At 50.3% G+C, this 23,518-nt stretch overlaps 9 protein-coding genes across 9 annotated transcripts; 5 read left to right on the top strand and 4 right to left on the bottom strand.

Annotated features, from left to right (window-relative positions):
* The first annotated feature begins 1,096 nt into the window (after positions 1 to 1,096).
* On the top strand, positions 1,097 to 2,145 carry BO88DRAFT_432184 (uncharacterized protein). The gene is made up of 2 exons (XM_025709344.1): positions 1,097 to 1,547; positions 1,656 to 2,145. The coding sequence occupies exons 1-2, from the start codon at positions 1,386 to 1,388 to the stop codon at positions 1,899 to 1,901; spliced, it is 408 nt and encodes a 135-aa protein (XP_025567623.1). The 5' UTR covers positions 1,097 to 1,385; the 3' UTR covers positions 1,902 to 2,145.
* Positions 2,146 to 2,635: 490 nt separating this feature from the next.
* BO88DRAFT_380598 (60S ribosomal protein uL5) lies at positions 2,636 to 3,636 on the bottom strand (the record flags this gene model as incomplete). Its single annotated transcript, XM_025704537.1, has 3 exons — positions 2,636 to 3,006; positions 3,114 to 3,363; positions 3,483 to 3,636. The coding sequence occupies 3 exons, from the start codon at positions 3,634 to 3,636 to the stop codon at positions 2,880 to 2,882; spliced, it is 531 nt and encodes a 176-aa protein (XP_025567622.1). The 3' UTR covers positions 2,636 to 2,879.
* A 291-nt stretch (positions 3,637 to 3,927) lies between these two features.
* BO88DRAFT_401397 (small nuclear ribonucleoprotein-associated protein) lies at positions 3,928 to 5,455 on the top strand. Its single transcript, XM_025705826.1, has 6 exons — positions 3,928 to 4,122; positions 4,210 to 4,218; positions 4,275 to 4,346; positions 4,421 to 4,847; positions 4,905 to 4,949; positions 5,005 to 5,455. Exons 1-6 carry the CDS (start codon positions 4,096 to 4,098, stop codon positions 5,085 to 5,087), a joined length of 663 nt encoding a protein of 220 aa, XP_025567621.1. The 5' UTR covers positions 3,928 to 4,095; the 3' UTR covers positions 5,088 to 5,455.
* Positions 5,456 to 5,602: 147 nt separating this feature from the next.
* On the top strand, positions 5,603 to 6,957 carry BO88DRAFT_401395 (pyruvate transporter MPC1). Its single transcript, XM_025705825.1, has 4 exons — positions 5,603 to 5,743; positions 5,956 to 6,028; positions 6,190 to 6,348; positions 6,424 to 6,957. Exons 1-4 carry the CDS (start codon positions 5,671 to 5,673, stop codon positions 6,494 to 6,496), a joined length of 378 nt encoding a protein of 125 aa, XP_025567620.1. The 5' UTR covers positions 5,603 to 5,670; the 3' UTR covers positions 6,497 to 6,957.
* BO88DRAFT_401394 (putative amino acid transporter) lies at positions 6,942 to 9,793 on the bottom strand. Its single transcript, XM_025705824.1, has 2 exons — positions 7,396 to 9,793; positions 6,942 to 7,333 (listed from the first exon to the last, which is right to left on the bottom strand). Exons 1-2 carry the CDS (start codon positions 9,481 to 9,483, stop codon positions 7,169 to 7,171), a joined length of 2,253 nt encoding a protein of 750 aa, XP_025567619.1. The 5' UTR covers positions 9,484 to 9,793; the 3' UTR covers positions 6,942 to 7,168.
* A 365-nt stretch (positions 9,794 to 10,158) lies between these two features.
* Positions 10,159 to 14,066, top strand: BO88DRAFT_449690 (putative cation chloride cotransporter; the record flags this gene model as incomplete). The annotated part of the gene is made up of 4 exons (XM_025710516.1): positions 10,159 to 10,672; positions 10,730 to 11,321; positions 11,371 to 11,536; positions 11,586 to 14,066. 4 exons carry the CDS (start codon positions 10,159 to 10,161, stop codon positions 14,064 to 14,066), a joined length of 3,753 nt encoding a protein of 1,250 aa, XP_025567618.1.
* A 637-nt stretch (positions 14,067 to 14,703) lies between these two features.
* BO88DRAFT_449689 (3-hydroxyacyl-CoA dehydrogenase family protein) lies at positions 14,704 to 15,840 on the bottom strand (the record flags this gene model as incomplete). The annotated part of the gene is made up of 6 exons (XM_025710515.1): positions 14,704 to 14,986; positions 15,042 to 15,168; positions 15,235 to 15,255; positions 15,319 to 15,484; positions 15,534 to 15,713; positions 15,772 to 15,840. The coding sequence occupies 6 exons, from the start codon at positions 15,838 to 15,840 to the stop codon at positions 14,704 to 14,706; spliced, it is 846 nt and encodes a 281-aa protein (XP_025567617.1).
* Positions 15,841 to 18,696: 2,856 nt separating this feature from the next.
* On the top strand, positions 18,697 to 20,556 carry erg12 (mevalonate kinase; the record flags this gene model as incomplete). Its single annotated transcript, XM_025711567.1, has 1 exon — positions 18,697 to 20,556. The coding sequence occupies one exon, from the start codon at positions 18,697 to 18,699 to the stop codon at positions 20,314 to 20,316; it is 1,620 nt and encodes a 539-aa protein (XP_025567616.1). The 3' UTR covers positions 20,317 to 20,556.
* Positions 20,557 to 20,932: 376 nt separating this feature from the next.
* BO88DRAFT_380583 (uncharacterized protein) lies at positions 20,933 to 23,280 on the bottom strand (the record flags this gene model as incomplete). The annotated part of the gene is made up of 2 exons (XM_025704536.1): positions 20,933 to 23,139; positions 23,227 to 23,280. The coding sequence occupies 2 exons, from the start codon at positions 23,278 to 23,280 to the stop codon at positions 21,094 to 21,096; spliced, it is 2,100 nt and encodes a 699-aa protein (XP_025567615.1). The 3' UTR covers positions 20,933 to 21,093.
* Positions 23,281 to 23,518: the final 238 nt, after the last annotated feature.

Below are 23,518 nucleotides of genomic sequence, written 5' to 3'. Positions count from 1 at the left end.
CCCGATGGCCGAAATCTTGGCAGGCGGTGGAGACTCAGGGGAAGAATTGACGAATCCTATGATGGATTATATGGTTGCTAGATCGTCGGCAAATATAGCCTATAGAATGATGAGTTATAGCGGAAATGTAAGGGGGAAACGTGGACGCTGAACCATGATAAACGGTCAAGATGGGCGAGGCATATCAAAGCGGCCCGTGGGGAAGCCGAGTTCATTCCGCTTCGGCCCCAGATCTGGATGCCGCTCGTTGCCTGAGGCATTAAATGCATGGGTCGACAGTAGGATGGAGTGATGGCCTGTTCCTCGGCCATGTCTGCTTGTAACTCACACTGTTCCTCTAGCTTCAGATGCATCTGTACGCTGTATGCAGATGCTAAGCCAGTGCCTATTATGATGTTTCATTTGAGGACCCCAAGTCTGTCTGTTATACAGTTCAACAAATCCATTGTATGCTGCGCCATTTCCGAATAGATGACAGATGCCAATCAATATATCATCAGCTAGTTAGTTGCACATTACCCCGCTCATTGAAGGTAAACAATCGCTAGACATAGTGCAGATATTGATGCTTCACAGGAAGAGACAGACCGTACTTTTTCTGCGCAGTTACTCTTCGATCCCCGCATTTGGCAGAGCACCTGACGTCAAGCCATCATGGATGATATCCATTGGCACACCACAAGTCTGCACATCATTTTATTGGATCGTTTGTACCAAGAGGAGCTGATTAATCCCGAATATCTTGCGATACTTTCAAAATTATCCGTGGATCGACGTATACGATTCCCCAGAGATGATGAATCATTGCCGTTGTCAAAGAAGCTTTTGCATTCTTAGGACCGGGATCCCCAAGCCATTACTGCCCATCATTGGTTCATGACCGTACTTTTGCCCCCTCAGACCTATGGGAATGCCTCTTGCTGCATCATCATACCCAGGGTCTGATTCACAGCACTCGGAGGGTGGCTGACTTACCCCTCTCTTACTTTGGGAATCCCTTATAACGAGCTACTGTCTTCCCGGGTGTATGCTCTGATCGGTAAATCCAAATCCTGTGCTGAGAACACATTGCAAAGAAGCTAACCGGTAAGTTCAAGTCTCGATTTCAAGTTCGCCCTCTTCAATATCGATCAGCTAGACTCTGCTTTTTGATTGTCTGTCGTTGAAATGACACCGGAGCCTCCCGGTTACATGATGAAAGGGCTATGTAACCATAGCCCGTGACAGATTTGGCTGCTCTTCACCCGCGGTTGTTTGCCATACACATGCACATGTTTTAGTTTCTTTTCCTATGAATCACATCCTCACTTCAACTTACGAAGCACGCAGTTGATACTGCTCCTTCGATCTCATCGAGAACCAAGAAGTACAAGAAAAGAGGAACCATGAGCAACAATCAACAACCCCAGTCACCCCGTCATTGGCATGGCACTGTCGGTGATCGCTACGAGCATCTCAATGTCTGGGTGCGAGGAGGTCCTCCTGAGACCTACCGTCGGCCTTCGATCCCTACTACCACCGCTGCCACTGCCACTTCCGACAGACGCGTACGTCTGAACAGTTTCTGTCATCATCCCAAGCACTTGATTTTAGCCTGATGATTGACACCTTCACTCTCCTAGCATCTGCATTAACTAACCGTTCTATATATGAAGGGCTCTGATTCATCGGATATGTCTTCCAACTCTGCCAATTTGAGCAACAGCCCTCCCAGCGTGGGGGATAGAAGACGCTCAACTGGCCATGGCGCGTCCAGCCTATTTGAGAGTCTGACAAGCCAGAAGCGCAACTCTACGGACCAGACTTTCAATACACGCCGTGAAAGCTGGAACGAGCAGGGACAGCAGGGCGGTTTGTTCGCCAAGTGGTGGGATGGATACACGAGAGGAGGTAGTAAATAATCCCAACTAATTCCCTTCTTTGACGAAATGCTATGATATTGGCGAAGTTGGTTGTGAGGGGCCAGACCCCTCTGTGTTTTGTGCAAATATTGTTGATATTTAAGTCAGGCGACGTATAGCTATGCTATCTCGACGAAGTTGTGTTGCATGTACGTATGATGACTGCTGTAATAGTCAACAAACATAATTTGACTAGCGTTTGCTTGGTGGCATATTCGTATTGTAAGGGATTGTAGAATGCGGGGTTCTGCGGTCGCAAGATTCGCCAGCCCCAAACTAGACATGTCAAAAATGGCACGTAATTAGGACCTTGGAACCAGACATTAGTAGTTTCACGGTATATTTCCCCATCAAAAAACTTGACAGCATGCCTGTCGAGCGGCTGTCATTAGCACTAATGAGACCCGGGGTATTGGGCTAGACTCTACGAGCGCGGTTGGTCAATAGCCAATTTGGCTGCTACGAGTCGGTCGGCTTATCTACTCAACGAGTTTTCAAAGATACCACTACGAGGCCGAGACTGGGCACAGAAACAGGGTGTTGAGACCCGTGTTTCTTAAGCATCAGTCCTGGGGTAGCAGAGAATAATGCTAGAAGCACATCTTGCAAAAGAAAACACTCGATCTCAGAGAGATGAGTTTCAGGCCAAATGCACACTATAGCACCACTGTGTGTTGAAAGTGGTACAAGTGGCAAAACACAGCAAAAGCATCATGGGAGACCTTTCATCAATGGTTATGCGGAAATCATCACCCTTCGTGAAGCCTTCATTGAGAAAAGTGGATGCGTATGAAAAATTTGGGAATTTGATATCTCTAACACGCCTAACCTCATGCCGTGGTAGAAAAGCCATATTTCAGAGCAGAGCGATAATGATTTTCAAGAACGCCTGCCTCCTTTTCTGACCATTTTTTGATCGATTCATCATAAACACAACCCCGGAGCTTTCCCTCCTGAAGACCCCGTGGATGAGGGCATTTACCGGACGATACCGTCGAAGCGGTTCTTGAACCACTTGATGGTCTCGTTCTGGGTGATACGGTGCTGGGAGCCGATACGGGCCTTGCAGCGGCGGCGCTTGGCGACACGCTCACCAGGGCGGGTCCTAGTGATTCCAAGTCAGTTCCTGATGCTTGAATTGTCCTGCTCGATCTGGATCGACACCGATGGACCCGTCGAACTAGGACTGCGTAGAGATTGGAGTGCACTCACATGCAGCAGTAGAAGTCCATGCCGTAGATACCGATACCGGGGTCGTACTTGATACCCAGATCGATGTGCTCGGAGATACCGAAACCGAAGTTACCGGTCTCAGAGAAGTTGCGCTTGCGGAGCTCGTACTCCTTGACCTTAAGACCACGCTCAAGGATCTCCTCGGCCTTGGGGCCACGGACGGTAACGTGGACGGAGATCTTCTCGTTACGACGGATACCGAAGGTACGGACGGTGTAACGGGCCTTGCCTAAACGTTGAAAAAATCATCCCATCAGCCATCCATTCCATATCACTGTTGTCATATCCTCCTTCCTCGGCTGCTTCGTATTCGAAATTCTCGGATTCATCGGGTTCGGGCGTTCTTACTGTAGACCGGAGTCTGACCGCTCAGCTGCTCGAGCACCTTAGCAGCGCGAGTAAGTCTGTCACCAGACTCGCCGACGGAGATGTTGAGCACGAGCTTCTGGATGCGCAGCTCGCGCATAGGGTTGGCGGACTTGTCCTTGGATTCCGACTGCATGGCGACAAAAATGTTAGAAAAAATTTTGTTTATGAAATTTCGAAGTCTCGAGAATCGGGTTTATATCAATGCTGAAAAGTGTATTGGCGATGGGCAACATACCATGGCGACTGCTTTTGGCGTGAACTGGTCGACTGGTTGGTTGGAAGAAACTCAGGATCGAAAAGTGTGTAAAAGGGAAATGTGTGGGTTGAAAGTGGGAAGCGAGAGCCCTTAGTGGCTTGGCGCGGTCGACTGGCGCCAAGCCGCAGAGCCGCGCCTCATGGACCTCCGACCCGTAGCAAGTCGAGCTGGTGCCGCTTGGAGAAAGTGCTGCAGACCTCGACCGACCTTCACTCCGAGCGCGACAGCTCAGTAAGGACAAAGTGACGATTAAGTAGAAGATTACCCCTTCTACCATCTCACAAAACAATTCTTTGGTTTTACTCAAGTCGCACTCGTGCGCATACATAGCCCAAGATGGCGGCTAATAAGCAGGGCAAGATGGTGAGTTGATCGGATCCTTCCCTTTGCTGTTGATATCAGCTTGTATACCCATGTTCGCGTGGCTAACTCTTCTCTTCATTCTGATAGCAAAACCTCGTAAGTTACTGAGGGTATATGCCTTACTCGCGCGTCTAACCTGACATTATCCTCAGATCAACTACCGGATGAGAGTCACCCTCAATGATGGCCGACAGATGACGGGACAGATGCTCGCTTTCGATAAGGTATATATCTCCGGGCCCTTCAGTGGCCATCGGATAATACTTGTGGTATGCTGGTCGCTGACGCAGTCATATAGCACATGAACCTTGTCCTCGCCGATACAGAAGAATTCCGTCGCGTCAAGCGCAAGTCCAAGCCCGCCGCCGGTTCGACCAACGCACCTCTTGTCGAAGCCGAAGAAAAGCGCACCCTGGGTCTTACCATTGTTCGCGGTACACATGTCGTCTCTTGCTCCGTTGATGGACCTCCTCCCGCCGATCCCTCTGCCCGACTTGGTACTGCTGGCCCTGGTGCAGCTGCCGCAGCTGCCACTCTCGCTGCTGGCCCTGGAATTAGCAAACCCGCTGGACGTGGTCTGCCGGTCGGTCTGGGAGGCCCTGCTGCGGGTGTTGGTGGCCCTCCTCCGCCGCCCGGCGGCTTCCCTGGTTTCCCTCCTGGTGGTGGTTTCCCTGGAGTTCCCCCTCCGGGCTTCGCTGGTCGTGGTGGTGCCCCTGGTGGACCTCGTAAGTTTGCACTTTCGAGTTCAATGGTTGAACATGGTTACTGACATAAGCTACTAGCTGGCTTCGCTCCTCCCCCGGGATTCGCGCCTCAGGGTGCTCCTCGTAAGTACCCTAAGATCACGCGTTATGGTTCTTGAGCTAACTGAGGCTGTTGTAGCGGGTGCTTTCCAACCCCCACCGGGATTCCAGCCCCCTGGACAGGGACGCGGATTCCCTCCACCCGGCTTTGGTGGACGGTGATTTGATAGTATGTGCAGCAGCATGATGGCTTGCAACCTGGCCATGACACCGGCATGGCAGATACTTCGAACTACGAATCAAGCGAACAATATTCACTTCCCATTAGTCGCCTACTTGACGAACCTCAGACGAATAGGCATAGCACCCCGAGTTTTACCAGGCAAAGGCGTTGCGGCGTGTGCGGATGCAGGGAATGCCCTGACAAAAGAAAAGGTCGACCGAAATAAGGATAGGACCGACAGAAGTAATGCTAGATGTATTTCGAGCACCCAATTGTACTAGTGAATCCTAATGAGGGTTTGAAGCCTTTAATTTCATGTTTCATGTAAGACTATACTTCAATTCTACGGCGATTGGACAGCTGCAGGTGTAGACTTAGCCTAGTAGTACGCAGTAAGCACCTAGCAGGTCCGATTCAACCAACGACTTCGCAGGAATATAATGCACGTGACCGTCTCCGGGTAACTCCGCCCGGCGCGGACTGCAGGTGACGGAGTGAGGAAAGCAAACCGCTCGGCCCTGCGTACTCACCTCTGATCAACTCTCCACTCCTCACTTCAGTCCAAGCCTTCGAGTCGTCAAGATGGCCGCTGCAATTAAGGCAATCAATGCGAAGATCCGGTCTAACAAGGCCCTGGATTACTTCTGCTCTACCCGTACGTTCAATCCTCACCGTTACCTTCTCCGTGTTCCTGACCGAGATCGGCCGACAAGAATGTCTGCCGTAAGACATGTTCTGAAGGGGTTGTTGAGCAACTTCAGTGAATCCTTTCAGCACATGTTATCGGTCACGAACACGAAGCTCTTCACTTAGCCAAATCTGGTTCATAAAAAGCAATTTCTCTTGGCTAACAATGATCTCAACTAGACTTCTGGGGCCCTGCCTCCAACTTCGGTATCCCCATTGCAGCGGTGATGGATACCCAGAAGGACCCTGAAATGTACGTCGCTACAATTACCTTCCCTCGCTCCGCGGAGTTCCTTTTCTTAATATACACTGCACATCGAATGAAGCTTGAGAGCTTATCGGGATAGCCCAGACGAACATGCCAGCACCCTCTTAACCAATGATATGTTTGCTAACTGTCACTCTATCTAACAGTATCTCCGGCCAAATGACCGGTGCCCTCGTTGTCTACTCGGGAACTTTCATGCGCTACGCCCTTGCCGTCTCCCCCAAGAACTACCTCCTGTTCGCCTGCCACGCCGTCAACTTCTCCGCTCAGCTTACCCAAGGCTACCGCTACCTGAACTACTGGAAGTACGTCACAGAATGGCTCTTTCTTCCCAACCCCCTTGAGACATGAAAGGATAATGCTGACATTCGCATCAACAGCTGGGGAGGCCGTGAAGCTCAGCTCGCCGAGGCCGCCAAGCAGGGCAAGGATGCCACCGAGGCTGGCGCTTAAACGACGTCATCTTCCTTTTCTCGACTTTATCGCCTCATTCCGCTTGCCGCGCGGCTTATCAATACCTCATCCGTCTTCAGCAGCATTGCCTGCCTACCTACCCATTTAAGTAGACAATACCACAATATCATGAATCAAATCGCCGAATCAATGTGAGACCTGTACGTTGAGGGTTGACCCAGGTAAGATATGGGGCGAGATTAAGGCTCCAGCCACTTGTATTATTAATAGTGGCGCTGGGATTGGTAGTTTTGTTTAGTGGGGGGTTTTCCTGCTGTTGACTATGAGATATCTTTGTATCTAGCAGCTGGGCATGCCGGGGTTTTCTGTATATAGGCTTTTGTTTTTGCGCATCAACAAGGTTTAGACATTGATGATCTGGTAAAGCTTTGTTTAGTCGACTTCAATTATTTGAGTAAATGTTATCTGCTTAGAAGGGAAGATGGACAAGGTCAAAATAGACATATACTGGCAATTTAATCTCTAGTCTATATCAAATACAATCGAGAATACAGCAATAATAAACAAGATTTAATCAAACAGGGGTTTAGCAATCAGACCGAAGTATAGGCCAATCCATCGAATGGACGATGGCCTCACATTGTAGCATCAATCATTCATATCCAGAGATCCGATCCGAAGGAACGGTAACAATCATGACATTTACACAATCTATGAGTCACAGTAGCCGGGGGCTTTGACGTCTGACCCATTGATCCAGTTGTTGAGCGTCAGGGCTGTTGTATACAAACAGCTAAGGACACCAAAAACTGAGAGTGCGATATCGGCAATCTGCTGTCGTCTCGATTGGGCACAGGCCTTGAGATGCAGTAGAGGCTAAGCACAAGTTAGTAATCGGTTTGGCGGACTAGATGAAGGTACCTGACAGGTTAACTTACCGGGTATACGTAAATTAAGGGGACACAGGCGAAACTTCCGACAAGCGAAACAAACTTGTCCAAGTCTTCTGCTCCGCCCCAGGCAATAAATGCACAGATCATGACAAGGAAGAAACGGAAGCAATTCTTCTTCCACTTGATGCTGGGATTGTACTTTCCGCTGCGAGTGAAAAGCTCGTTCTCCAAGATTCGAATGGCCGGGAAGAGCTGCAGTGGGGTACTGAGAAGAATCGCCAGAGAATACAGGAACTGCACAGCATTTACAAACTTGTCATCCTGAGGCATGTTGAGGATGACTACCGTCTTCGTTGCGGATCCATATGCCGCATAGCTGAACGCACCAGCGCTGAGGAATATGATCGTGATTATGACCATCACCATTGCGAGGACACCGGGGAACTTTTGCGGGTGCTTCATTGATTCCTGAATGGGAATGATCAGACCAATTCCCTCATACGTGAAAATAGCCGTGCCGATGAAAAGTGTCCAGGTGGATGGATTGAAGGATATGATATCCGAAACACCGCCTTGGTTGGAGATAGTCAAGAAATCGTAATAGAAGAGGTAAACCAGCCCCATCATGATGAAAAGGTCTGCAATGAGGGCAGTGAATCCAAGTTTGCTGATATCGCGGATCAATGAAAGAGGGAGGAAGATGACCAGCTGCAGCAGCACCATAAACTTGATGTCAATAAAAGATTTGCATTTGCTGACAGCCAGGACAAAGGCTTGTAGGTTCTCGGCCGTGAAAACGATATATGCCGACACGAAGCCCAATTGACTCAACACAATGGATCCGAGAATGATGCGCCTCATATGCTTTCCATAGAGCGCACCACCAATGTCACCAAAAGAACCATCAATCTTCAGCCGCGTATTAACCAGAAGAATGAAGCAGTAAAAGCTGAGCAGTGATACACCGAGAAGTACCATGCTACTGAACAGCATGCCACCGTTCAAGAAAGCTCTCGGCAAGAACAAGACTCCTGTACCAACGAAAGACTTGAGTAGAAGCAAAGCTGCTCCGGTCCGTGTGTTGGTTCCCGTCCCACCGCGTGGCTTGCGCTTCCTGCGGCCAGCTGTGTCTGGCCTGAGAAGGGCTGAGTCTTCACCTGGTTCTCTGCCTTCTGCTTCATCATAAGTATCCGATGAGAAGTACTCATCAGGACCCAAGACCTCGTCATCCTCTTCAAGCTCTTCACCAGCAAAGTGACCGTATAGAGTCAAAAATTCCAGAAAGCTGCTTGTTGGAAGCTGGGGCTGGGCAGCAGAAGCCTGCGCACCCGAGCCATCCAGATCTCCAGGGAGGTTGGGGCCTACTGCCCGTCTTAGATAGTCTCTTCTGAAACCTCCTGGGACCCGGATACTGTTGATGTTCGTGGTTTCATCCTCAGGTGCAGGTCGAGCATGACTGAAACTCCTGCTGCGGTGGGGTTTCCGCAATGAGCTTCCAGCTTCTGCATCCTCAGCCCATCTGTACACCTGTCTCGTGATATCACCACCCTGGAGTTGCAGACTAGAGAACTCATCCTCGGTGTTACTTTGGGCACCCCCAGAAGAGTGAATATCCCGATTTTCGACCACATTCTGGGGTTGCACCAAATGCCTCTTGACAACTTCGGGATCCTCGTACGGGCCAGCTGAATATATCGAACCCTCTCTCCCAGCCTTGTTATCGAAGGAACCGTAATTCGACCGGACAGGCTGGTTCAGGAGGGCAGGCGAAGCAGCCCGCCTCGGAGGGGTACCCGCTCTCGGAGAAGGAGATCGGCCGAGGTAGTCCTGGAGCGCAGATGCAATCATGGATTGTCCGGGGCCGGGTAAGGATGACGGATTGTCGACTTTCCGGAGGTCTTGGTTGGCTGCTGCGGTTGGTTGAATCGGCAGCGGTACCTGTCTTGACGAATAGGAATTCGAGGGAGAAGGAATTGGTGATGCTAGACGGGCTATCGAGGCATGCCTATAAGAAGAAGAAACATCTCCTGCAGGTGATCCTGAGCGCATCGCAAACGTGGAGATCGGCGACGATGAACGGTTACGATGAGAGGATGAGCCCTCACCGTTGTCAGACATCCTGGAGGATGACATGTTGACAAGAAGCAAGATTGAATTTTCTCGGAGTACGAGAAGTTTGTTAATTCCGAAAACAATTCGTTATATTTGAGTTTTCGGAGGCGAACCAGGATCATGGGGGAATGCCTACGAAGTAGGAAGGGCTGATAAGAGCGGAGAAGGAGAGTTGAGAGGATCGATAATGCGAGAGGCGCAAGTCGTTCACCGCAATGTATGCGGAGGGACTAGGCTTCCTGTTGTTTCCACGCACCCCAAAACACCCCGCGCCTTGTCGACCATGACAATCATGAACAAAGATGAGGACGGGCCAACAAAGGAACGATAGAAGTGATGGAGAGACGAGGATGAGATAAGGGAGATCAGATGAGGCAGACTGCCAGACCCAGTGACCACTTTTGCATTGTTTGTTTGTCGCTCGGCACATGAGGTCATCGCCGACGATCTGAACTCGGACTTCGCGTCCCCATTATCCTTTGTTCGTTACACGGTAACTCAACGTGCATGGCCCTGAGAGGTCCTTGCTGGTTTGCATCACAGTAGTTCTTACTGTGCTTGCAGGCAAATTACTCTTACCCGGTCTTAGCACCATCTCATCGTCCTTGTGCCTCCGATTCGTTCGCTTTCAATTGTGTCATTGCTGTATGAGGGAGGAGAAAAGCTCCTACAACCAGGAGCGGAGGCCCTTTATCCATGACTGACGGACGGGCTGACAGTGCCTCGGAGTCTCTGTCCCGCAGGAGACCCAATTTCTCCACGCGGGCGGCTGAAGAAGACGTTTCTAGGTTGGATCCGAGCGAATCTGCCAATGCGTCTCCCGAAGAAAGTAGCAAGTTCCTCCACGGGAGGATGAGTTCCTCCTCTCATTCGCACGAGCCTCCGCAATTCCACCACCGCTCATCCGGTAGCCGACGACAATCCCAGCAGAACGTCATAGATAATGTTGCTCGTTGGTGGAGTGGGCAGGGGAGTGACGGAAAGCATGAACTTCCTCGAGAGAGATTAAATGCTAATCGCTCACCCCCTGGGCCCTTCAGAGAGGGTCAGAAGGAAAGAGATGGCCAGAAAGACCGTACGCTTGACAGTCCTGATAAGCTTGGAACATTTTCTGGCGTCTTTGTGCCGACCACCCTGAACGTCCTTAGTATCCTGATGTTCCTTCGCTTTGGCTTCATCCTAGGTCAAGCTGGGTTATTAGGGATGTTAGGTATGGCGTCCTTCTATCATCGCCCGCACAAGCCAATTGGGGTCTGACAGAAAGTAGGTTTACTGGTCGCTTCGTACACAATCAATCTCGTAACGACTATGTCTCTATCCGCTATTGCAACCAACGGAACAGTACGAGGAGGTGGAGCATACTATCTTATATCTCGATCGCTAGGTCCTGAGTTTGGTGGGTCTATAGGGATAGTGTTCTATCTGGGTTATGTGCTGAATACCGGTATGAATGCCGTCGGTCTTGTTGACTGTTTCACACAGAACTTCGGGTCTGAGTCTGGTACTTGGGGCAATTTCCTTAGAGAAGGCTTCTGGTGGCAATACCTCTGGGGAACTGTCATCCTCATCATGTGTACCGCGATATGCTTAGCGGGAAGTTCTATATTCTCCAGAGCTAGCAACGGGTTGCTTATCATTCTCCTCATCGCGACTTTCAGCATACCAGTCTCTGCCGTATTCATGAAGCCATTCAGCATCCCAAAGGTTGGGGTAGAATTCACAGGATTGCGGCTTCAGACGCTGCTAGAAAATCTCAAACCCAAGCTTACCAGGGGCGCTGCTGGCAGCCAAATACGTGGACGGGAGAATTTCCAGGATCTATTCGGGATCCTGTTCCCTGCTACTGGTGGTATATTCGCGTAGGTACGGTTCCTAGATCTTAAGAACACCAAGCTCACGTACCAACAGCGGCGCGAGCATGTCTGGTGACCTTAAGAACCCCAGCAGATCGATTCCCAAAGGAACACTGTGTGGGCTAGTCTTGACATTCATCACCTATGCTATTGTAATTCTTGCCATGGCTGCTTCGATCACCCGGGAATCATTCTATAAGAATGCCAACGTTGTTCAAGTGGTATGTAATTTACATGAATTGAACGGCGTGCGTCGCTCACCAAGTACAGGCAAATCTTTCCGGGTCAGTTATACTCATGGGGGAATTCGCGACAAGTTTTTTCTCTGCTCTTATGGGAGTGATTGGCTCAGCAAAACTGCTCCAGGCGGTTGCGCGAGACGGCTTGCTTCCTGGCCTAAGTTTCTTCGGCAAGGGTACTAGGAAGACCGATGAGCCCGTTAACGCAATCATCGTCACTTATATGGTTGCACAACTCACCATGCTGTTTGACATCAACCAAATTGCATCCTTCGTTACGATGACCTATCTGATGACCTTTCTGGTGACGAATCTCGCCTGTTTCCTCCTAAAGATCGGGTCTGCCCCCAACTTTCGCCCATCTTTTCACTACTTCAACTGGAAAACCGCCGCGACAGGTACCTTGGTATGCGGCGCAAGCATGTTCTTCGTTGACGGGATCTACGCCACAGGCTGCGTAGGTGTGCTGATGATGCTATTCCTGCTAATCCACTATACCTCGCCTCCTAAGTCTTGGGGCGATGTCAGCCAGAGTCTGATCTATCATCAAGTGCGAAAATATCTGCTTCGGCTTCGCCAGGAGCATGTTAAGTTCTGGCGGCCTCAGATCCTGTTGTTTGTCAACGATCTCAGCGAGCAGTCTAAGATGATCTCATTTTGTAACTCTCTGAAGAAAGGAGGGTTGTTTGTGCTGGGCCATGTGCTCGTGACAGATGATTTCACCACCGCTGTGCCAGAGGCACGACGGCAGCAGACTGCATGGACCAAGTTCGTTGAGAACTCCCGAGTGAAGGCCTTTGTCAATATTACAGTCTCTCCCACTGCTGAATGGGGTGTCCGTAATGTCACACTAAGTGCTGGACTGGGAGGTATGAGGCCAAACATAGTCGTGATTGATCAATTCCGCGAAGGCAAATCGCTGGTTGAGAGACCATCCCTCTCAAGCCGGAGAGAATCGGGTGGAAGACGCATATCTCGCGAACTGGTGCCTTTGATATCGGAAGACGGTTCGCAGGAGCCACCGATGTCAACCAAGACATATGTGACCATCCTAGAAGATCTGCTCTTCAAGCTGCGTATGAATGTTGCTGTGGCGAAGGGATTTGAGGATCTCGAGCTTCCTGGACCACACGGACAGCACAGAAAGAAGTATATTGACCTCTGGCCGATACAGATGAGCGCAGAGCTTGGTGCAGACAGTGAAAGCAAGAAGAATGTTCTAACCACAAACTTTGACACCTACACCCTCATCTTACAATTAGGGTGTATCCTCAACACTGTACCGTCGTGGAAAAAGACGTACAAGCTTCGCGTGGCTGTTTTCGTTGAGTACGAAACCGACGTTGAAGACGAGAGAGGAAGGGTCGAAGCGCTTCTCGAGAAGCTAAGGATAGAGGCCGAGGTCTTGGTTTTCTGGCTGGCATGCGGCGACCTCAAAACCTACCGTATCATCGTGAACGGCGACATTTCACCGGAGACCGAGGATGCGGAGCCTCGAGTCCATGAAGCTTTACGGAGCGAAGAATGGTGGCAGGATATACAGAAATCTAGGAGTGAGCATGAAGCTCAGCAGCGAGCTGAAGTGGGTGCTATCAAAAGGGCAGACGACCGGGTTCCTAGTTGGCCCATGCAAAGCCCCGAAAGTGCTCACAAGCCACTACAACCTTTAGCCGGTGGGCTGAGGAAATTGGTGGAGTCATCCAAGCGCAGGCGATCAATTTCGAGCTTCAGAGGGCTTGGAAGTGTCAGCTTAGGCATGCAAACCCATCGCTTGCTGGATGCTTTTGTTGACTACGACAGCAGCGAGAGCAGCACAGGTGAGAGTAGTGATGAAGGGGAGTTTCCTCCTTACTTGGATGAGGAAGACGACGACGAAGAAAACGGCCAGGAAGCTGAACACGGGATCCAGAGTCCTCAATCAGAACCGGCAGGATCTTCTAAGGCAAAACAGAAGGTTACCGAAGAGGTTGCACCGGATCAGGCAGTTCCGTCAATCATTATGACATGCGACGATGGGACATCCCCCAAGATTCAGTCAAGTCCATCCCGGCCAAAATTTACCCGGTCGCCGTCCAGCAGCCGATTCAGCTCATCGCCAATTCCTGAAGCTCGTGTCAACACAGAGGAGGGCGCGGGTCCTTCAATCATGTTCGCTCCTAGTGCATCTCCTCCACGTACATCTAACCGGATTGAATCCATTTACACACGACGCTCTTCTTCAGGACCATCTATCCCCAAAACCGCGTCTGGATATCCAAGGCAGGCATCAGTTCCCTTATCATTCAATGATCTCCCTAGTCGGGCGCAGCACTTGATCTTGAATGAACTGATGAACCAGCACAGTGGTGATACAGCTGTCCTATTCACAACCTTGCCTTCGCCGTCCGAAGGCACTGCACAGAACGAGGCAGCAAGTGCCTCGTATTTGAGCGACCTGACAGTCTTCTGGCAAGGATTGCCGCCGTGTCTGCTGGTCCATAGCAACAGCATGACTGTGACGATGAATCTCTAGCGTAAGGGTTTGAACATAAAAAGGGGAGCAAGGCATTGCACATTTTCGCTAAGCCATAGTATATACGACTACTGGTACATTGACTGATCATAGCATATGCATATGTTAATATTGACTTGGAGATATTCTTCTCCTCCATGAATAAACCCATACTACTATCATATCACCGAGCCTAGTAGTACTAGTAGACTTCAGTAACCGATGGTTTGACCCATCCCAACTGTGTCATCTACCAATACCCACACCTTACCATTCCCTTATCGGTACACTCAAGTAACCCCAAGGATAGACCCACGCCTGCACGAGACAATCAAGCAGACTTTACAGAGATGCCAAGAACCAGAGACCGTAGACATAAGAGTATCAAGAAGCATGATTTCCCCTCCTCTTGCCAGTTGGTGCACTTATTGGTTCACTCCGGTTTTAGCAAGTATCCCGTTCATCCAACCGCGTGTATAACAGCTTTTGACTGCTTCCAAAAAAAAAGAAAGAAACTGAACATAAGAATTGCATATATGTTCTAAAGGTAAGAAATCTATGAAAGAAGCATGATGTAATGTATACAGAAAAGACTTGCCCATTGAATCAAACTGGCACACACCCTATAGGTCTACTAAACAGTAGTGGCTTTCCCAATCTAAGTACTATATTTGAAGAAGCCATTGCCGGATTTGACACCCAGGTCACCCCGTTCGATCATCTCTCGTAGGTATTTGCGCGGCGCATTAGGGATTCCCATCCTCACTTTGGCGTAATGCTCCTCGACGGCGAGAATCACATCCAGTCCAGCAATGTCCATCAGCTCGCACGGCCCTCGGGGCGTGTTCAGCACACACTTGTAGATTTGGTCCACCTCCTCGGGCGTAGCGATGCCCTCTTCTAAGACCAGGAGGGTCTCTCTCTTGATGGCGGCCCAGATGCTATACATGATTAGTATGTATACCCGTGTTCCATGTAACGTGATTGGCGAGATACCGGTTGAAGGTGTAGCCTGTGGAGGACTTGCGGACGTGGAAGGGTTGGAGTCCATGGTCATGAGTTTCCTTCATAAGGAGAGGGATGATGTCGGGTCGGGTTTGGCTGGAGCCCATGATTTCGATCGCTGAAGCGAAGGGAGTTAGCACATTGAAAAGGCTCTTCTTGCTTGGATTAGATCTGGCCTCCTTACCTGTTGTCTCGGGTGGCCAGACTTGGAAAAGTAATAGTTAGTGTTGCTGCTCACTGGGCAGTTCTTGGTAGGTATTGGGCTTACAGGAATGCAGGTTGACGAAACGATCATCTGCTTTAAGGGATAATCCATGACAGATGTCTGTAATGGAATAACTGCTCGAGTTTGATGCGATGATTGTCTGGGAGTGCGATCTACTGTCGAGGTCCAGTATCACGGACCGCTTGTATTCCAGGTCCTCTGGGACACACTGACAGGGGTCAGCTAGGGTGTATCAGTGCTTGGTGGTCTTTCCCTACCTCAATAGCGAGCCAGGAGTCGCGGAGCGCTGGGTCCAGATCGTCGACAGAGAGACTAGTTATTTTGCCTTCCTTCCCAGCTGGATCTGAGGCTCTTAGCCTTTGTATGGTGGCTAATGCCAGGTTTAGCTGGGCAGGGCTTTTGTCGACAAGGTAGACTGGTCTCCCTTGGCGAGACCACTATTCCCGATACTAGTAAAACCAAAGCTCTGATATTAAATGAGAGACTCAAACATACCATGAAAGCAAGGCGCGAGCCTTGAGTGCCTGCACCGAGCAGAGTAACAGCGTTGAGGAGTTTAGACATTTGGTGACTTGATTTTGTAAGGTAGTTCAGTGATCTTGGGATTCGAATCTGAGGTTCATGGCTGCAGGCAAGCCCGTGTTTATATGGACAGAGGCTCATCGAAGAAACGCTGTTTCTTCGAACTGTTTTATTCGCTTACTGATGTCAATGCAATTTTTGATTGTCCGTTCCTGTTAATACCCTGATCTGTACAACAGCGCAGGTTTGATTTAGGATTTACTTGGTTCCAGATAAATATATCTTGCTCGTTTCAGGAACTGGCTTTTCGGACTCGGGGGCTTTACCAAAATGTCTTTTGGTCTTGTCTCCTAAACCTGTAGTCTTTCTTGTCATGGCAATTTGAAGAGCAAAGCATTGATGATTGACCTGGCTCAGAGTTCGGCGCTTATCTTCTGCATAATGCGGCATTTGAGCTTGAGTAACTAGCCAATTGACACTTTCGGTAACAATCTGCCGCATGTAGTTTGTAACGCCTAATCGAGATCTAGTTGAAGAATATCTCTAGTGGTCGGGGTATGAGGCCGGTGGCTGGTTCCTGGCTGACAGTCTGCACTCTGTTTGGTCAGGTCCTTGTATATTTTTCCGGGGAAGGAAACGTCAAATGTCAGAGCAAGGAAGTATAAAGTCTATCGGGATGATGTAAACATGTAGCAGATCGTTTCAGCCTATGTTAACCAGCTCTGTCTCGGCTTGGAACCTAGAAACTAAAAGTCCTGTGGCGAACGATATGTCTCTTCTCTGCTTCCAGCCAATATCTTGAAGACTAGCAAGTCTTCGAACGGAAGTTCAACGGATTTGCATGAGTCGCGGCATGGCACTGATCATCTACCCAAAGAAAGGTTCAAGATCATCCTGTACCAATTGGGAAGGAATCTTGCTCTGATGTGAGCTCAGGATGATACAGTGGTTGTCATGCCCCTATGAGACAGGGTCCTACCATGCCATGAGATGATCATGCAATTCTTCAGATGAAGATCGCAACCACTAAATAGCCGAACTTGATCCTCAAATGCTACCAGACTCCGCATCAAAAGGGTCGAGGCTCTGAGCCTGCTGGGAGTAGTTGATCAGAGAATCCGGCTTGGGAGTGCTGTGTCTGTCGTTCTAATGTCAATTGCATAAGAACGTCATTGTTCCTCAAACCATTAGGCGAGATAGCGCTATTGTGTATTTGACACCTGTCTTGTATACTCTTCTTTCTTAGACATGAAGTGGACAGTGACTCGTACCCGGTACTATATCTTGATGACAGTCAACAGTTTCGATGGGTCAGTAAGAATGACTGAAGCCAAAGAATCAAGTAGGATCATGTTGATGACCATTATTCATTAAGAAGGTTAATATTGTGCAGATGATATGTGGTCTAGTTTGAAAGTTGATGGAGGCCCAGCATGTTGCATGAGGAGCGAATGGCATGTGGTGGGCCAGTTTGCAACTGCATTTTGGCAGTGGCCCCGTCTGCATCTGGAATCATCTGACTGCCATCCATTGCATACTACCGTTCCCCTGGCTTGGTGCAACACAGTAAAGGGACTAACACACTCATGCCCAATCCAATACTATCACAAGTTGTTGATTCTTTTCCATCCCATTTGGAAATGATTATGATAAATGATTCCAAGCATTGTCAATCCAGCTGCTTGAAATGGCTAGAAAAGCGATTTTGATGGACTCCAATATTGATTTGAAGATCAACCTACATCAAGGTTCAACTGTCTGAAAGACGAGCTCCCTAAATATTGCTTACTACGATCATACTAAGCGCAGAATACTCCCTAGAGCTGGAGTTGATAAAGCAAGGATCACCGCCAGAGAATGGATTATGTTACTCAATCGGAAGCGAGAGATGCATCAGAGGAACAGTTGATACCAGACAATGTCAGCCCAACTCAGGTGGTCTTTAGCAGGTGTGTAGGCATCAATTGCTGCAGTGAGTGGCCATTCACACCCGGGCTTTTATTTTTACCAAGCTGATATGCCGTGGAAGGTTCCGACTGACGTGTTTGCCCGCGAGCTGGAGATGCAATTTAAAACAGATATACTCCGGAAGCCGTCTCCGATCAGTCCCCCGTCTTATGACCACTGGAATCTTCCAGTCAGAGCTCACACCCGAGAGGTTAGACGGAATATATACTCGGCTGAATGGGAGAATTCGCCAACCTAGGCGAGACCGGTTGCAAAGAGCGTCGTGCTCGGTATACCCCGACCAATGTAGCATCAAGGTAGCAATGAGTGGACACCCCATGCTTTGGGCTAGATACCTACGCACCGACCTTTGGAGGATTGCGTCTGGATGACGCCGTGCTACTACCTTGCTACAAAAGCTGGAAGGAGAAAGGTGATTTGCTTGCTCGGGGGGAGGGCAGAGAGCACGAAGAGTGCAGCAGGTGGCAGTGAGGGTAATCAGACTCAGGGCTACCGTGTAGAATCTAGACCACGAAATAATGGGCGCTGCAAGGCGATAGGATTAAACGCAGGCCAGAAGAAGCAATTGTCAGATGGCCGCCCGTCCAACGGTGACTAATGCACAATTGAGGCCTGGTGATTGGCTGCCACCCCGGCTTCCCCTTCTAGCATCCAGCGATCCCTGCCTCGCGCCGTCCGATCAACTGCCCCGGCGATTCGTGTTCTCAATCTCTCTTGCTTCTTGTTCGGTTTTCACGCATGCTGGCTTGGGCGCCTTTTTGCGGTCTTTTTTTTCTCTCATTAATTCTCTCTCTCCCCCGCGACTCCTAGTCTCTCTCTCCTCGCCATGCTCATCGTCCAACTCTCCTAACGCTTAGCCTTCCCGACCTTCAGCCCCCCCGAATCCATCGCAACCCCCTAAGTTACGTATCCTTTCCATTCGCTTCAGTAATGCACCACGGGCGAGTACGTCGCAAGAACGGCAGTCTCAGAGCCTCCAAAGCTGGCCAGCGTCGCAATATGTCCCATTTGATACCCGATCATGCCCTTCCACCTCAGTCCAAAACCGTTACCGTTAGCGACGATAGTCCTGATACCTCCGACGCCGCCTCGAACACTTCAGCGACCACCGTTATCACCAACACTTCTAGCATCCCTGCCACCTCTCCCACCAACGGGGTCGATCCCGTGAAAAGAGCCATGGCCCGCAAGGCTTCGTCGCCCATGGCGCCCCCTTTCATGGTGTCCGCGCCGGGCAAGGTCATCGTCTTCGGTGAACATGCCGTCGTGCACGGCAAGGCTGCCATGGCCGCCGCAATTTCTCTTCGCTCCTACTTTCTCGTAACCACCCTGTCCAAATCGCAGCGCACTATCACCTTAAATCTCAGGGACATGGATTTCAACCACACCTGGAACATTGACGATCTACCCTGGGACCTCTTCAAACAGCCCTCCAAGAAGAAGTACTATTACGACCTAGTGACCAGCCTCGACCAAGAACTGTACGACTCTCTAAAACCATGCGTTGAAGACATATCGCCCAAGGCATCCGAGGAAATACGGAAGAAGCACAAAGGGTCGGCGCTGGCGTTTTTGTACCTATTTTGCTCCTTGGGCTCACCCCAGCACCCAGGAGCTATATATACTTTGCGCTCAACTATCCCCATGGGTGCAGGTCTTGGAAGCAGCGCCAGTGTCTGCACTTGTTTCAGTGCTGCGTTGCTACTTCAGATCCGTACTCTAGCAGGCCCCCATGATGACCAGCCGCCGGATGAAGCGGAGTTACAAATTGAGCGTATCAACCGGTGGGCTTTTGTCGGAGAATTATGTATACACGGAAACCCAAGTGGTGTGGACAACACGGTCTCCACCGGCGGCAAGGCCGTGATTTTCAGGAGAGAGGACTACTCGAAGCCCCCCAAAGTCATACCGCTACCGAACTTCCCGGAATTGCCGCTCCTGCTCGTTGACACACGACAGAGCCGCTCGACAGCCGTTGAAGTTGCCAAAGTTGGGAAGCTCAAAAAGGAACATCCAGTCGTCACCGAATCGATCCTTGATGCCATTGACAAGATCACTGTGTCTGCGCAAGATGCGCTCCAGGGGGTGGATGGCGATAGTATCGATAAGGAGACTCTCGAACATATCGGAACGCTGGTTCGTGTCAATCACGGTTTTCTAGTTTCCCTGGGGGTATCCCATCCGCGACTGGAGCGAATCCGGGAACTGGTCGACTTTGCCAATATCGGTTGGACAAAGTTGACCGGTGCAGGCGGCGGTGGTTGTGCGATCACACTCCTGCGCCCGGACGCCAGCGTGGATGCGCTCCGTGAGCTGGAGGGCAAACTCGCTGCAGAGAATTTCTCCAAGTATGAGACAACCCTGGGTGGAGACGGTATTGGAGTCCTCTGGCCAGCGGTGCTACACAACGGCACCGACGAAGAGGGCGGCGAAGAGATCGACCAGCAGAAGTTTGAGAACGCCGATGGACCCGAAGGCATTGAGCGTCTTGTTGGCGTCGGCGTTCAAGAACGTCGGGAAGGCTGGAAGTTCTGGAAACGAGCTGTCTGAAGTCAACTTTCCCTCACACTCTCTCATTTCGATCCTGCTTGAACCTTTTACGATCATTTCCCCTTACGTCCGAGCTTGGTGTTAGGGCATTGCACGATTGCATATTTATTTGTTTAATCGACCTTCAATTCCCCTTTCTTCTGTTATGGCTTCACTATACTTACCATCATCTTCCCTTCTGTGTATAATAATTCCTTCCAGACTTTTCGACACGCCTCTTATCTAACTACGGAATATAGTATTCCTTATCCATACACAATTTATTGATTTCTCTTTTCCTTTCTTCTTTTCTCTTCTTTTTTCCATTTTACTCCCGTCCCCTTTATGGGTTTCTCATGGTCCCAGATCTCTCTCCAAATGCTGCATTAGGGACCCCTGCCCAGTGACAAAAAACTTATGTCTGCATCTTTATGGGTTATGTTGTATCTAGGTGATGTAGCGATGCGATTTTCAAGTCAAGAGGTGTATTTATCTTCTATATGTAGTATGCTTGAACTCAAGGTTCCCAGGACTGAAAACAGAATACTACTACTGTACAACTACCGAATCTTTCCAAGGATTGCCAAGATTTGTCATTACCAAGTACGGAGTATGCATTGATGCGAAGATTTCACCGAAGAAACGACCTAGATACTAGTACTAATACTATGAAACGCTAAATATACACCCCTAGCAATATGAACAAAGCACCTGGAACAGGAAATACTAAATCCTTTCAAGTTCATCATTCATTACAGTCCCCAGCTGGCACTTCAAGCAAACACAAGAATCGAAAGACTACCCCATCGTCGTCTCCCAGCCCTTTTCTATCATCACATCCATCCAATAAACGTCCTGTTCCCCGGCATCCATGCGCCGCCAAACCTCCCGCACCAGCTGCAGACAGACGCTAATGGGCTTGGGAGGGAGCACGTGCAGATACGAGGTGAGCCGGCCAAGGATGAACCGACGGGTTTGCGAGATGTCGATGGCATGGGAGGAGATGCTTGGGCCGTTGCTGCTGTCCAGAGTAGCGTCTAGTGGGGGCAGGCGGGGAAGACGGAGCTCGCTGCTCGAGGCTACGAGGAGGAAGGGCTGGAGACACCGGGTACGAGACTCAAGGGGAATGGTTTTTAGGCGGGAAAGAGTGGTGAGGGCGAATTCGGTCAGCCAGGTATCGTAGTAAGTGTCGGATTCGGAGCCTGAATGTGCGGTGGTGGTTGTTGTTGTTGTTGGATCGGCAGGGTCGGTGGGTTTGGGGGGCGGACATGAAGGGTCGCAGTACCAGGATGTACTACTGCCCATTGGAGGAGAGAGAAACGGATCCTGCATGGCTGATTCTGGAGCTTGTGGGTTTGGGGAAGGCCGTTGCATGGGTAGGCGTTGGCGAAGAAGATCGGGAAAGACCCGGTATAGTTGCATTAGACCAGTACAGCGGTATACTTCGGCCATTGTGAGAAGATGCCAGACTGGGGTTTCGTCGTCGCCTGGACTGATGATTTCAGCTTCGGCTGGGTGTGCTAGACCCAAAAGTCGCTCTTCTAGCTCTGTTGCTTTTGCCATGGCGCGCTGGGCTCGTGCAATGTCTGAGTGTGAGGTAAAGCAGCGGGAGCGGATTCGTCTTCGCTCTCGACGTATAAGTCTTCCTACTTCTTGGACGGTATGCTGGGTGTCGCGCGCTATGCCTGTCCATGGATGAGGAACGCGTTGTAGGACGAGCGATTCACCCGTTGTGGCGGCCGCGGATCCTGGTAAGACCGCCGAATCATCTGCCACGAATGACAGGAGCATTTCCCAGTAGACTAAAGCTTCTTCGAAGAATTGATGGTTGTTGCTACGGCCTGGAATTGGTGGCCCGGCGTGCTTGGTGTCCAGATGATTTCGCAACAGGTTGAAAAAGGAAATGCCAAGGTCCTTGGGGTCATGCCAGCTGGCCGTTTGGCCAAGCATCAGCAAAGCGAGGAGTGACTTGTCGTCCAGTGTCGATTCCTTTGTGATGATGTCGACTGCCTCATCACGCATTTTCCGGCCTAGTGGTCCGAACTGGGGAAAGTCGTGGACGAGCGTTGCGGCCGCCATGCTCTGCATGGTTCGACACATGGCCAACGACGAGCCCCACAGTCGGGAAACCGTCGACCGGAATGGGTTCATTTGACTGTCATAGCTCGAGAACAAGGCCGCCACCTCTTTGAAGTAGTACTCCACGAGCGTCCACGAAGGGTTGTTGAGGGGCTGCGGAATCGAGGTGAAGTCCCGCTGTGATGGCCTCGAGCCAGGTGGAGGGTACTGGCGTACTATCGTAGAAGGTGAAAAGCCAGAAAAGATGTGAGGCTCATCTTGCAGAATCGGCGCGGCCAAAGAGAACAGCCCGAATGGATCATCTGCATTAGTTCCCGGTGTCTCGAAGTTCAATGCCGGGTTATTTTGGCTAGCTGTTGATGCCGATGCTGGAGAATGGAGGTCTGCCAGTTCCGGTAGCGAGCCTGACTGCTGTAAGTCCCATAAGTTGTCACATATACCGCTTGGTCCGCCTAATTCTAGACCCTGCGGATTGGCCGGATCGTCGGAAGTGGTGAAGTTTAGGCTGTCATTGTCCGTGGCCAACGACTGTGTCAGTGGGTCAACATAGTCGGCAGGGCTGGTAGTCAGATCTTTGGGATCGGAACATTGATTCGGGATGGTGCGAGAATCACTGGGAACATCGCCAGTGGGATCTTTGTTCGACTCCCCGGGGGCCTGCGGCGGATACTTGGTGACCCAGCGCAGAGACTGGACGTATCCAGGGCAATTGACACCCAGGCGGGTGCATCGACTACAATGAGGTCGTTCTTCCCCGCATTTCACCTGTTGAATGGCGGAGCATCAAATTAATGTTTGGGGCCACATGGGGCGGGACTATGTAGCCACCGCTCAAAAAGATACTCAACTCACTCGTTTGCTCTTGCACCGGGCACACCCATTACGAGACTTTTTGACACGACGCATTATCGGTCCGAGGTGGGCTCATGGTAAGTTGAGGATAAAGAAAGCGAACAGGTGGATATGGCAGAGGATGAGGAGACGATGGCCATGTCAAGTTGGAGAATGCGGGGGACACTTTGCCTGGCCTTATCGCGGGCCAATGACTGTGTCTGGGGACTTTTTATCCTCTTCGGGAAACGCACGTTGCCTTTATGAATCATTGTGGACAATGACTGAGATTTCTGGATTGGGTGCTTGAAAA

The sequence above is a fragment of the Aspergillus vadensis genome (assembly GCF_003184925.1).
Source record: "Aspergillus vadensis CBS 113365 unplaced genomic scaffold BO88scaffold_2, whole genome shotgun sequence".
Taxonomy (NCBI): domain Eukaryota; kingdom Fungi; phylum Ascomycota; class Eurotiomycetes; order Eurotiales; family Aspergillaceae; genus Aspergillus; species Aspergillus vadensis.
The sequence above is the reverse complement of the archived record's forward strand: the minus strand, read 5'-3'. Positions and strand labels throughout refer to the sequence as shown.

Coding starts and splice junctions, on each gene's coding strand:
- BO88DRAFT_432184 (XM_025709344.1), top strand. CDS start 1,386: ATGAGCAACAATCAACAACCCCAGTCACCCCGTCATTGGCATGGCACT. Junction 1,548..1,655: donor CTGCCACTTCCGACAGACGC/GTACGTCTGAAC, acceptor CTATATATGAAG/GGCTCTGATTCATCGGATAT.
- BO88DRAFT_401397 (XM_025705826.1), top strand. CDS start 4,096: ATGGCGGCTAATAAGCAGGGCAAGATG. Junction 4,848..4,904: donor TGGTGCCCCTGGTGGACCTC/GTAAGTTTGCAC, acceptor ATAAGCTACTAG/CTGGCTTCGCTCCTCCCCCG. Junction 4,950..5,004: donor CGCGCCTCAGGGTGCTCCTC/GTAAGTACCCTA, acceptor AGGCTGTTGTAG/CGGGTGCTTTCCAACCCCCA.
- BO88DRAFT_401395 (XM_025705825.1), top strand. CDS start 5,671: ATGGCCGCTGCAATTAAGGCAATCAATGCGAAGATCCGGTCTAACAAG. Junction 5,744..5,955: donor GGATTACTTCTGCTCTACCC/GTACGTTCAATC, acceptor GATCTCAACTAG/ACTTCTGGGGCCCTGCCTCC. Junction 6,029..6,189: donor ACCCAGAAGGACCCTGAAAT/GTACGTCGCTAC, acceptor TCTATCTAACAG/TATCTCCGGCCAAATGACCG.
- BO88DRAFT_401394 (XM_025705824.1), bottom strand. CDS start 9,483: ATGTCATCCTCCAGGATGTCTGACAACGGTGAGGGCTCATCCTCTCAT. Junction 7,334..7,395: donor CCTTAATTTACGTATACCCG/GTAAGTTAACCT, acceptor ACTTGTGCTTAG/CCTCTACTGCATCTCAAGGC.